This window comes from Nicotiana sylvestris, chromosome 5 (genome assembly GCF_000393655.2).
Source record: "Nicotiana sylvestris chromosome 5, ASM39365v2, whole genome shotgun sequence".
Lineage (NCBI taxonomy): Eukaryota > Viridiplantae > Streptophyta > Magnoliopsida > Solanales > Solanaceae > Nicotiana > Nicotiana sylvestris.
Window position 1 is genome coordinate 90,992,029 of NC_091061.1, and position 13,937 is coordinate 91,005,965.

The 13,937-nt window shown below is 36.9% G+C and overlaps 1 protein-coding gene across 1 annotated transcript; it reads left to right on the forward strand.

Annotated features, from left to right (window-relative positions):
* Positions 1–311: 311 nt before the first annotated feature.
* LOC104227674 (ras-related protein RABD2a-like) lies at positions 312–7,791 on the forward strand. Its single transcript, XM_009779973.2, has 8 exons — positions 312–558; positions 1,711–1,783; positions 5,922–5,969; positions 6,093–6,140; positions 6,636–6,707; positions 6,811–6,966; positions 7,063–7,166; positions 7,403–7,791. Exons 1-8 carry the CDS (start codon positions 545–547, stop codon positions 7,497–7,499), a joined length of 612 nt encoding a protein of 203 aa, XP_009778275.1. The 5' UTR covers positions 312–544; the 3' UTR covers positions 7,500–7,791.
* Positions 7,792–13,937: the final 6,146 nt, after the last annotated feature.

Sequence of the window (13,937 nt, forward strand, 5' to 3'; positions counted from 1 at the left end):
AATTTAATTTTTTTTAGTAATAATATATAAAAATAGTGAAAACAGTAAATAAAATTAGATTAGGAAGAGAAAAAGAATATAAAAAAAGAAATTAAATGAAATTAGAAAAGGAAAAAAAGGAAAAAAGAAAAAAATAAGAAGAAAACGAGAAAAAAGAAAAGGAGAAAAGAAAAAAAAGAAAAAAGAAAAGAAAAGAAGCATAGAAATAAAAAAGAGTTGGAGAATAAAGAAAAAACTCCCCACAAAATCTACAATGGGTAGCAAATATAATTAGTTTATGAGTAGGAAAACAAATTGATAGACAATGATAAATAATTTTATTTTTGTAGGTAACTGTGTCAAAACTCCTATTTTATCCCTGTCGTGTGTACATTTATTACCCAACCCGATAATTCGATTTCAATCTCCGTCTAAATTCACTTCTTTCTTCTTCTTCTTCACCTTAGCTCCATCTATTTCCGGCGACGATCCGATTTCGCCATCAGTTATCTGTCCATTGGGTGGACCGTGTTCCCGTCGCCTTTGGATCAGTCGGCTTAAAATCATGAATCCCGAATAGTAATGCCTCCCGTTTCTTTTTTTCTCCTTTAATTAAATATTATAGCATTTTCTTTACCTGATAAAATTATGTATTATTGTTAATGCAATCATAATTTCTCCTTGGTTCGCGGCAATTTTATTAATCAGCTTGTTTATTCCTAAGATATTGTATATAGCCTCGCTAGATCCAGCAAATTTACTTTCTTTTGATTAAGGCAATTGGTTTCTTACTATGTGATGCTCTTTCATTAGACTGTCCCAAAAAAGAATCCTTTCACTATCTACTATTTAGAAACTATTTAGCTTTAAACCCATTCAAATATATATGGCTTGTTTTAGACCATAAGTTTAACTAGTTTTTTGCTCCTTTTATACTCCGTGCCTAATCAAACAACATTACATAAATTGGGAAGGAGGGGGTATCTTGTTGCGAGTTCTAAATTTTCGTTTTAATCTTTCTGTTGGTTTCTCTGGCAATTTTGATAGAATTACTTATTTATTAATTATCCTGTTCACTGAAACTGTCTCTTTGATAAAAAAAGATTGAACTTTTTCCCCCAACAAAAATGGATCAAGGAATGAAATGAAATGGCATTTGTCTTCTGTTCAATTAAAAAAAAGTTAAAGTGATCTGGAAGCAAAATGCATGTAGAAATGGATATGTTACTAATAATTGGTGGAGTTCTGATGTTATGAGATACTGTGAGCTTTTTCAGAAGGGCCCACTTGGCAAAGAAGCATATAAGTCAAAGTACATCATAAGACATTTTTTAATGTTTTTTTTTATTGTTGACCGAGAAATCCGTCCGGGGCCAACCCTAGCCTGACCGTAGCCCTCGAAACTCGGGGATAATTTGCCCGATCCTCTACCCTTCTCCACTTAAATACCAGGCTTAGTTCGTATGGCACTGGGCTTGGACCTGACAATTCTTAAGTTTTTCAAACAGGGATCTGTCAAGGTTTCACTTGATCCTATGTAGGAGTACTAGTTTGCACCTCAACGTCAAAATCGAATACCCGAAAAGTAGACTGGAAGGATATCTCTTTGTTTTTAATGTTGCTTACTGCCAATGTAATTAGCTTTTTTCTATTGATAAGTAGTAGTGCCGGTTTATTAGTATTTTCAGCTTGAATGGTAATGCTGATTTCACTTTATCTTGTCTTCTGCAGTGATTACTTGTTTAAACTTTTATTAATAGGAGATTCTGGTGTTGGAAAATCATGTCTTCTCCTGAGATTTGCTGTAAGTGTTTTCATCTCCCTCAGTAATTATCTTGCTTTGAGTGATTAAGGTACGCTATAGAATATGAACTAAAACTAGGAAATTGCATTTTCCAATTTATACTAGTGCTATTTCCATGAGACTTTCAATTAGGGGGGATGGTCGTTGCTGAGTTTAGTCGAGCCGATAATATTTCGTGACTATTCTTTTTGTGAAGTTGCGGTTCGATTGTTATTTACTTTTAAGTTGACATGAACGGAGCTGTTCTCTTCTACATGTGTCACGACCCGGATTTCTCACCCTCGGGAGTCGTGATGGCGCCCACTAGTGAAAGCTAGGCAAGCCAACCGTTTGAACAATTTACTTTTTTCCCCATTTTTTTAATCCTTAATTAATTAGGAACCAACAGTTTATAACAGCGGAATTTAAACAAGCGGAAGAAACAAATAAAACCATTTAAATATTTCCAATACAATTTCTTAAACAAATACTACCTAGAACTGGTGTCACAACTACACAGACGGTCTAAGAATACTACAAACAAGGTCCGAAAAATAAATACAATACTGTTTCTGAATTACATAAATGAAACAGGATGAAAGGATAGAGGGAGACGCCAGGGCCTGCGGATGCCTGCAGGACTACTTTGGATCTCCAAATGGACTGAAGGCAGCCACCGAAAGCTACGGTTCGAAAGCTGCTACACCGGGATCTTCACACAGTGCAGAGTGTAGTATCAGCACAACCGACCCCATGTGCTGGTAAGTGCCTAGCCTAACCTCGGCGAAGTAGTGACGAGGTTAGGACAAGACTACTAAATAAACTTGTGCAGTTAAATCATATACATCGTAAAATAAAAGCAGGAGTGTACAGTTAAGAATGGAAGGGGGAAATATGCTACGGGGAAACAACAAATGATAATAGAAGGACAGCAGGTAAATACAAAGTACACCATAACTCAATTATCAACAAGAATCAGAAATCAAACAAGTGCACGGCATCACCCTTCGTGCTTTTACTCTCGTCCTCACCATAAGAATCAATATAATCTGCACGGCATCACTCTTCGTGCTTTTACTCTCGTCCTCACCATAAAATCAATATAATCGGCACAAAATTGTACATCGTGCGGCACAACATCACCCTTCGTGCTTTTACACTCTTCCTCACAAAATCATACACGGCATTACCCTTCGTGCTTTAACACTCTCTCACCAAAACAATGCACGGCATCACTCTTCGTGTTTTAATACTCTTCCTCAGCCAATCAACAATCACAAGAAATAAGGGCAAGGAAATAAACGAAATCATAATAAAAATCCCGGCAAGGGAACAATAGTACAACGATCATATCCCGGCAAGGGAATAATATCAAGAACATCAATATCCCGGCAAGGGAGATAACATTAAAAGCAACAACATCCCGGCAGGGGAGACAATATAATAATCCTCTTCTCTTTTTTCACATTTACTACACAACTTACTACACAACTTGAGCCAATGCTCTACAATTTTAGTCAACACTCTTCAATATTCAATTACCAATACTACTTCCACAAGCTTTGCTCAACAATAGAAATCATCACAAAAGGCATGAACAATACAAACGGAGGCATAATAATCATAATATAAGACTCACGGGCATGCTTGACACCAACGTATAGATACTCGTCACCATGCCTATACGTCGTACTCAACAAATAACACATAGCAAATAGGACACAACTCCTAATCCCTCAAGCTAATGTTAGACCAAACACTTAATTCGATGTCACAAACACAATTCAAGTCTCAACTATCGCTTTACCTCTTGATTCCGCCACCAATTCGCTCGTATCTAGCCACAAGTTACTTAACTATATCAATAAATGCTAAATGAATCAATTCCAATGCATGAAAATAGGTTTTCTAAAGTTTTTTCCAAAGAGCCAAAAATCGCCCCCGGCCTACATGGTCAAAACCCGATTACCCATTCCCCCACGAACCCAAATATACAATTTGTTTTGAAATTGGACCTCAAATCGAGGTCCAAATTCCCAAAATTTGAAAAACCTAGGTTCTATCCAAAACACCCAATTTCCCCATGAAAACCTTTGATTTGAGTTGAAATCATGAGAAAATGTTAAAGATTAATAAAAACAAGTTAGAAATGACTTACAATCGATTTGGAAGAGTACTTGTCTTTGATAAATCGCCCAAGAGTGTTTTGGTTTTGAAAGGGTTTGAAAAATGAAAAAATTTCGGCTAAGTTATGAATTTGCAGGTTGCAGATGTCGCAATTGCGATCAGGATTTGCAATTGCGAACCCTTCAGAAGACTGCTATCATCGCATTTGTGATTAATGTTCACAATTGGGAACTCGCTTTTGCGATGGGATTGTCGCTTTGCGACACAGAAGGATTCCAGGCCACTTCGCAAATGCGATGGGCCCTTCGCATTTGCGATATCGCTTTTGCGGTGACTACGTCGCATTTGCGACCCCAAGGCAGACCAGGTCTTTTTCGCATTTGCGATAAACGTTCGCATTTGCGGGCTCGCATTTGTGAGCCAGGTTTCGCATTTGCCAAGCTTGTAGACCTGCAACATACCAGCTAAAAACCTGCAACTCCCTAAGTCCAAATTTCACTCCGAGACCTATTCAAAACGCACCCGAGTTCTCGGGGCTCCAAACCAAACATGTACACTAACCTAAAAACATCATACGGACTTGCTCGTACAATCAAATCATGAAAATACCATGTAAAACTATGAATTAAACCTCAAAACTCATCATTTTCATCAAGAATACTTAAAGTTCATAACTCTTCAACCGGAGGTCCAAATCACGTCAAATAAACTCCATTTTTCACCAAATTTCACAGTTATCATTTAAATACTTTAACAAAATTTGTACCGGGCTCCGGAACCAAAATACGGGTCCGATACCAATGATTTCCAACATTTATTCTTTTCTTTATTTCATAAATAATTCAGCAAAATAATTTCTTTCAAAAATTGATTTCTAAGGCTTGGGACCTCGGAATTCATTTCCGAGCGTACGCCCAAGTCTCATATTTTACTGCGGACCTTCCGGGATCGTCGGAACACAGATCCGGGTCCGTTTGCTCAAAATGTTGACCAAAGTCAACCATAATCAAATTTTAACTCTAGAAATTTCGATTTCTCATATTTTCACATAAAAGCTTTCGGGATATACGTCCGGACCACGCACACAAATCGAGGTGAGATAAAAAGGAGGTTTTAAGGCCTCGAAATACAAAATTTATTTCTAAAACAAGTGACGACCTTTCGGGTCATCACAACATGTTTACTTATAGCATGTTTGATTTGGGAGGTAAAGAGGAAGGATGGGAGGAGATGAAATTAAAGAGATGGGTAATGTTTTTGTTTGTTGGTGCGGAGTTAAAAGAGGTAGGTAAGCAAATGGTCATTCTCTGCATGCCAGCCTTTTGAACCCTTTGAAATTTGATGAGGATGAAGAATTATAATATTTTTACCTTCGTCCTAAATTTACCAAAAGCTGTAAGTAAACAATGAATATTCCACCGAGCCCCTATGGCTTTGGTCTAATGGTAAGAGAGTAGATGTGATGTGTGGGTTAGGTGCACGTATCGGTTCGAACCCTGTTGTTTACAGAAGTCCTGTATATAATTAGAGAAGGGTAGAGGGTTGGGCCATTATCTACCATGTTTCAAAACTTGCTACAGTAGCCTCGAGGATTTCTCTGTTATAAGAAAAAAAATGAATATTCCATCTAAAATTCTGTCCTTTATCCTTCCTTCCCATTTCCATTGTGGAACCGAACTTGATGTGCCGAAATAACCGTTGGATCAGAAACTGGCTATTTAATTACGGTTCTCTTTAACGTCTGTCTAATAATAAATAGTAAGAATAATATGTTTTGGCAGTTTGGGTTGACATATTGCCCATTTGTAATATTCAGCATTGGTTTGCGGCATTACAATTTAGTTGCTCTGTGATTCTTTTGCTTTGTGTACATTTCTAGATCTTGCTATCTCTCTGTTGACTAACTGATTTATTTTTGTATTTAGTTGCTTTTGAAGTTTGTTGTGCTTTCTGAAAGGACTGTTTTATATTTCTAGGTCCTGGTTTTTCTTGGCTAATTTATCTGAGTTTGAGTTATCATCTTTTGATGCAGGATGATTCTTATTTGGACAGTTACATCAGCACAATTGGTGTTGACTTCGTAAGGCCAATTTCATCTCATACACTCAGAAACATATGTGTCTCTATTTATTCTTTCTGACAGAGGGAAGTTTGTATAACATGGTCACTTTCTTTTTTGATATCTGTACTTCTTTTCTTGCAGAAAATACGCACTGTGGAGCAAGATGGGAAGACAATGAAACTTCAAATTGTATGGGTTCGCTTGTCATCTTTTCTGTTTCCTTGGGATTAGATAATGTTTTATTCCTTTCCTTACATTCTGTCAGATCATGGGACACAATATGGATTGATAGTTCAATTTTGGAAGTACTCTCTGCCTGATGAATTTTTTTAAAGAAAATGCCTGTTGTGCTCAGTCTCTTGGTTCCTTTTTCTTGTTATTTACTTATTAAAAATAGGTTTACTCATAAATAAATAAAAAGCAATGCAATCAAACATAGTCTGCATTATTTTTGAAATTCTATTATTCAGTAATTAGTAGTGCTAAGATTGAGCTATAGTTGACCATTAAGTGATGAACCTGACTTGCAGTTCTGTTAAGATTCCATTATTGTAGAGATAAGTCCTGAAATTTGAACTGTTGATGTATATGGTGCTGGTGATCCCAGTATGTGGGCATACTCTTTACTGTTTTGTTATTGTTTAAGTGGATGTAAAGTCCTCTTTTCTGCCTCGTATTTGCCAGTGGGACACTGCTGGACAAGAACGCTTCAGGACGATTACCAGTAGTTACTACCGTGGGGCACATGGCATCATTGTAGGTTTCTCTTCTCTCCTTTTTAGAACTATTAACAGGTGGATTTTGTCATTCTGGCTCGGTAAAATAGTTCCTCCAACCACTATTTTGGTGATTCTGGCAGATAGTTTATGATGTAACTGACCAAGAAAGCTTTAACAATGTTAAGCAATGGTTGAGTGAGATTGATCGTTATGCAAGTGACAATGTAAACAAGCTTCTGGTTGGAAATAAGTGTGACCTGGCTGACAACCGTGCTGTGTCTTATGATACAGCAAAGGTGATGATTTTTCTTTCCGTTCATTTACCTTTTGAGTTCTTTGTTAAGTGCGTCATTTTCTACGTGACTAAAATAGCTTTTGGTTCACATACAAAGGCATTTGCTGATGAAATTGGTATTCCATTCATGGAGACTAGTGCAAAGAATGCCACTAATGTTGAGCAGGCGTTCATGGCAATGACAGCTGACATAAAGAATAGGTATTTTCTGCATCTTATTTTGGTTTATTTTTTGCCTTTTAGCAGTTGGAGTTGCAGTGAAGTAAGTTTATCTGTTTCTGATTAGGCCGAACTGAGTTGATATCTCCCTAACATAATCTTGTTATTGCCATTCCGGCAGTCTAGCTTGTTTCCGGATATATTTTCTCAAATTCTGCTGCTTCATGTGTATTTAGGTCTGTCTTTGTTTCATTAATGACTATCATTGTCTAATACAGGATGGCAAGCCAGCCAGCATCGAATAATGCAAAGCCTCCAACAGTCCAGATACGAGGTCAACCTGTTTCCCAGAAGAGTGGTTGCTGTTCTAGTTAGAATCACTTTTCCGGCCTTCTTTCTGGTTGCATTGTGCCAGTTATATTCTTTTTAATCTGCCAGTATTCTGGTGGTCTGTACAAATCATAAGGGTTGCTCCTTAGGACTTTTCTTTCCTCTTTGATATTTTTTTTAACTGGGGTTCAAAGTTGCAATGTTGGTTTCTGTTGTTTCAAGCAGTTGTTTCATAAGTTGGTTTTTAAGATGGGGATGGTGAGAGTTGTAATGCAGTTGTACTGTGTTTCACCTTGACTCTTATTCTCTTTAAATAAGTTGCTGCTTTTTTCTTCTCTGTATTCATGTCACATGTTTCCGGGAGCTTTGCTGTTGTTTTTTTCTTCTCTGCATTCATGTGCCATGTATCCAGGAACCGTTTGAAAGTACTAGAGGGGGTGAATTGTTGCCTAGTTAAAATTTAGTCGACTAATATAGGTATTAGTTGACTAATCACGAGACAGAAAGAGTAAAAGCAGTAAAGAGTAATAGTAAGAGACACACGATTTAATACTGGTTCAGTACCGTTGTGGTACTTACGTCCAGTTCCCTTGGGTCACAAGGGTTCCCTTAAGATCTTTGAATAAAGTTACAAGATTGTTGGTTTTTGTGTTTACTACCAAAGTATAGAATCAACAATTGAGTTCTAATCAATTGACACAACTTTCTTTTGTACTCTAGATCTCTCTATCTTTTGAGACACTGATAATTCAGAATTATAGTGTTTGAACTAAGAAGTAGACATATTTGGAATACACTTTTTGTAGTTGCGTGATCTTCTTCTTGAGAGAGCAGCCTTTTTATACAAGAGAAAAGAGCCGTTGAATCCTTTTTGAAACTGGAGGCATAAGATCTTTAATTAAGGGATTTGACCCAAGAGGTGCCTCTCTGAATCTTGTTTTTTGACTGGCCCAGATTCGAATGTGACCTTCCTTGTCACAACTGAATTCAAGGAATGATTAATTCGCAAGTGTGTTCTTCAAAACTGGAGTGACCATGATTGATAATCTGAGTTCTTTTGATTGAGTCAATTTGCTTCTTGATTGCTTATTAATGCTGTAATTGAATCTTCCTTCTTTCCTTGATTGAGGACGAGTCAATCTGCTTCTTAATTTGGTCATTAATGCAGTAACTGATTCTTCCTTCTTCCTTTATTTTGAAACCAGTAGCAATTTTGCTAATCATCTTCATTCTTTCCTTTTTGTTTGTCCTGAAAATATAACATAAGATAATATTGTCATCCTAGAAACTTAAACTTAAAATCTATCAATCTCCCCATTTTTGATAATGACAATCAAGGAGTAAACAAGTTTAAAGAACTTAAGATACTTCCATTTTCAGCTTTTTCAGGAGTTGCTTTCCCTGAGCTAGTGCTTCCCTTGAATTGAATTGTTCCTATGTTTGGAAAGTTGTGCTCATGTCTCCCCCCGAGTGTTTACTCACTTTTTTCTCCCCCTTTGACTTCAATCAAAAAGGAAAGAGCAATATAATAAATATACTAAAGTGGTTAGAGCAGTAGAGACCTCAGCAGAGGCTTAAGTTAGTACAGACAAAAAAATAATTATCTAAAGGCCACCATAAAAAAGAAGAAGAAGAAGTTGTTTGTCACAAAACAACCAGAGATAATTAATGACGTCCCAGAAAGTATTTGAGGGTGTTGATCAGTTTGGTACAGAAAGAGTCATTGGAGTTGTCAACATCCTTGGTGAGCTTGTTCATTTTTTCAGTCATGGAATTGAAGGCCCTAGTTCCATGTCTCCTTGTAGCCCCTATGTCTATCCGTAGCTTTGCGACATCTGAACCTGTCTCCTTAGTGACTTCTCTAATTTTATCTACATGTTCTTTCATTCCCACCAACAGCAGCTTGTCTTCATCAAGGTGTTGTTGAATGTGTGGAAGACTTTGGGAGGTAGTCGACTAAGGAACTGGTTGATCCTTGAACATCTACGGGAGCTGGATCACTTTCAACCTTGGTCCTTTTAACCCATCTATTTTCACCCAATGGGTAACCCATCATAGAGAAAGCAGTTTTATCATAGGTACTGGAGATGTGCTTGGGTGTAAAGGGTGCTAAATCAACCTTCATAACTTCCAGAATATGAGAGATAAGAATGCCATAGGGCAAACATGCAGCAGAAGAGGAAATATCCCTGATACTCTCAAACATATATTGACGAATCCATACAAACCAATTAAGACGCTTGTTGTTGACCTGACAGTAGAGGACAAAGATATCTCTAGTAGATAACGAAATTTGGAACCCGGACCTGGGAAATAGAGTAGTGGCAATCATGTGGGCCAAAACCCGGTGTTCAAATTTCAGATTTTTGGGGCCAATGTCAGGAGGATTATCAGACACGAAAATTTTTGCTTCTTTAAGAGACACGTCAAAGTTTTTGGGCCAAGAATTTTGAACAAACACATCATACCCACTAAATTTGGCAGAAAAAATCTTTTCAAATTTGTAGGAGTCCAACACAATTCTAGTACCTAAGACCATAGATTCTAAGTCATCCTTATCATTCACAAACAGACTTGCATAAAACATTCTCACAGGTTCTTCATACACAGAATTTCCAAGAGTGTCAAACACAGGGGAAAGGTGTTTGAAATAAAAAATTGCAGTCACATCACAATGAAGACTTTGCATAAGAGAAAGACTTACACAACATCCATAAGCCATGGATTTTGACTTATAGGACTCAAACCTTGCCTTTTCGCTGAGGCCATAGAAGATCAACTTGTCTTCTGGACCAAAATTCAAGCGTTCTACCTTGCCCTTTTTGCATGCAGCCTTTTTGGAGGTTTGCTCCATGGGTCGTTTTCCAGCCCTTTTCTGGCTAATGGGTTGATTTTCAGATGAGGCACTACTATCATTGTTAGTCTTGAGAAGGTTTGAATCAATAGATGATTCTACATCTACCGTTTCTTTTGTATTGAGAGGTTTTTGAAACCTACGGCTTTGTCTAGTTGCAGAGGAAGGATTTCTTTAGGCCATGGAGAAATCGGAGATTTGGTAGAGAATGAGGAAGGTATTTGGAAGATGGAGGTTTTTTATCAAGGATTTGAGATAAGTGAAGGGGCGTCTTGGTTATCGGAAGGTTCAAATACAGATGGAGGTGATGGTTCTGAATGACTGCAAGTAATTATTACACTTCTATAGTAAAATTACGGATAATTAAGGAAATAAAATATATTGAAAACTTATAAAATAATTTAACTACTTAAACAAGCAACTGGTTGACAAATTTGGCAGAATGCCAATCTTTTTTCGAAGGATACAAAATCTTTCTTCTAAAAGCGATTTAGTAAAAATATCAACAAGTTGAGAATCAGTGCAAATGAATTCTAATGCAATGTCACCTTTTGCAACATGATCATGAATAAAATGATGTTGAATTTCTATATGCTTTGCTCTAGAATGATGCACAGAATATTTAGATAGACAGATAGCATTGGTGTTGTCGCAAAAAATAGGAGTAGCAGTAAGACATAAATCATAGTCAAGGAATTGATGCATGATCCATAAAACTTGTGTACAACAACTTCCAACAGCTAAGTATTCTGCTTCAGTTGTTGAAAGAGCAACACAATTTTGTTTCTTGATGTGCCAGATACTAAGACATTTCCCAGTAATTGACATGTCACACTGGTAGTTTTCCTATCAGTTTTGTCTCCCGCAAAATCAGCATCTGAAAAGCCTCTTAAAGAAAAATTGTTAGAATGATCGTACCATAGGCCGAATTCAGTAGTACCAATTAAATATCTAATAATGCATTTACCAGCAGTCAAATGTGATTCCTTAGGAGCTGACTGAAATCTAGCACATTTACATACACTAAACATAATATCTGGTCGACTAGTAGTTAAATAAAGTAGAGATCCAATCATTCCTCTATACATGGTTTCATAAACCATTTTTCCATTGTTGTCATCATCTAGCATAGTAGTTGGACTCATAGGAGTACCAATAGCCTTAGCATTTTCCATTCCAAACTTTTTGATAAGCTCCTTGGTGTACTTAGTTTAGCTGATAAAGATTCCTTTAGGAGACTGCTTGATTTAAGTCCAAGGAAGAAAGTTAGTTCTCCCATCATGCTCATCTCAAATTCACCTTTCATGAAAAGAGCAAATTCTTCACAAAGAGTAGTGTTAGTGCTACCAAAGATAATATCATCAACGTAAATTTGAGTAATGAGATTATCAGTTTGATTACTTAATAAAAAGAGTTGTATCTATGTTACCTCGTTTGAAACCTTGATTCAAAAGGAAAGAACTTAACCTTTCATACCATACTCGCGGAGCTTGTTTAAGACCGTGCAAGGCTTTAGTTAGCTTGTATACATGGTTTGGAAGAGTGGCATTTGCAAACCCAGGAGATTGCTTTACGTATACTTCTTTAGATATATAACCATTTAAGAACGCACTTTTGACATCCATCTGATACAGTTTGAATCCTTTATGAGCGGCAAAGGCAAGTAAAATTCTGATGGATTCAAGTCTTGCCACAGGTGCAAAGGTTTCATTATAGTCGATCCCTTCTTGTTGAGAGTAACATTGAGCCACCAGTCGTGCTTTATTTCGAACGACTTGGCCTGATTCATCCAATTTGTTTCTGAAAACCCATTTAGTCCCAACAACAGAGGAGTTTTGGGGTTTTGGAACTAATTCTCAGACTTTGTTTTTCTCAAACTGCTCTAATTCTTCTTTCATAGCATTGATCCAATAAGAATATTTTAGAGCTTCATCAATCTTTTTGGGCTCAATTTGAGAAATAAGAGCTACACGAGACTTGTTCTTTTGTGATCTCCTTTTAGTTATTCCTTCCTGTGGATCTCCAATAATGAATTTGTGAGGATATCCTGGTTCGTTCCTCCATTCATTTGGAATATTCACTGAAGGGATCTTTTCTATGTTAGTCGACTGATCTAGTTGAGATAAGTCATAATCTTCTGAGGGAGCTTCAGCTGGTTGAGTCTGTTGATTAGCTGACTCACTTTGATGAACTTTTCCTACAATAACAAATTTTGGAGCACACGAAATTTCCTCATCTTCAGGAACATGTTCATTCCTTGGGCGAGGGTTAGTATCAATAGAAACAACACAAATATATTCTTCAATGCATAAGGTTCTCTTATTGTAAACTCTATAAGTTCTACTTGAGGGAGAGTAACCAAGAAATATACCTTCATTATTCTTTGGATCAAACTTACCTAGTTTATCCTTAATATTGTTATGAACAAAACATTTGCATCCGACGGGGTGGAAGTAGCTGATGTTTGGTTTCTTAACATTCCATAGTTCATAGGGAGTCTTTTTGAGAATAGGACGAATGAGACATCTGTTAATAATATGACACGCTCTACTTACAGCTTCTGCCCAGAAATGGTGAGGTAAAGAGTTTTTCACAATCATCGTTCTTGCCATATCCTGCAAGGTTCTGTTTTTCCGCTCTACTACACCATTCTACTGAGAAGATCAAGGTGAAGAGAAATTATGGGAGATTCCTTGATCATTGCACAAATTTTCAAACGCTCTGCTTTCAAACTCTCCGCCATGATCACTCCTGATTGTAGAGATGTAATAACCCTTCTCACGTTGAACCTTCTTACAAAAGACTTCAAAATTCTTTAAGGCATCATCTTTATGACTAAGAAATATAACCCATGTAAATCTAGAAAAATCATCTACAATAACAAAAGAATATTTCTTACCTCCAATACTAGCAGTTCTAGTGGGGCCAAATAAATCCATATGCAGCAGTTGAAGGGGTTTAGAGGTAGAAACAATGTTATTTTAACTTTGAAAGAGGATCGAGTTTGCTTTACTAATTGACATGCATCACATATATGATCTTTTGAAAAACCTAGTTTTGGAAGACCAATGACAATGTCATGTTTTGAAAGTTTTTGAACGGTGTGCATGCTTACATGCCCAAGTTTGCTATGCCAAACCCAGGGATCTTCAATTATAGAATAAAGACAAATTTGATCCCCAAATTCTAGATTTTTGATAGTATAGATATTTCTATCCCTATTACCAGATAGAATGATATTACTTGATTCGTTTTCTATGATCCAGCCATGTTTCTTAAAACGAACCTCATAATCATTGCCACATAGTTGACTGATGCTGAGAAGATTGTACCCGAGTTCATCCACTAGGTAAACTTCATCCACATTACATGTAGAGCTTAAAGGAACCTTTCGAACACCAATAACATTTCCTTTGGATTTGTCACCAAAAGTAATTGTTCCTCCATCTAGCTTGGCAAAACAAGATTACTTATTTTTAGGTACCCAAGCCTGCTTGGGTCCTGAATGGTTAGATTTTTGAGAGTCAGTTTGATTTGAAGATTTTGGTCTCCAAATCCACCTCCTGTTGTTTTTGAACCTGCAATGATTTGAGGCATGACCTCTTTTGCCATAGTAGGTGCAAGGTGAG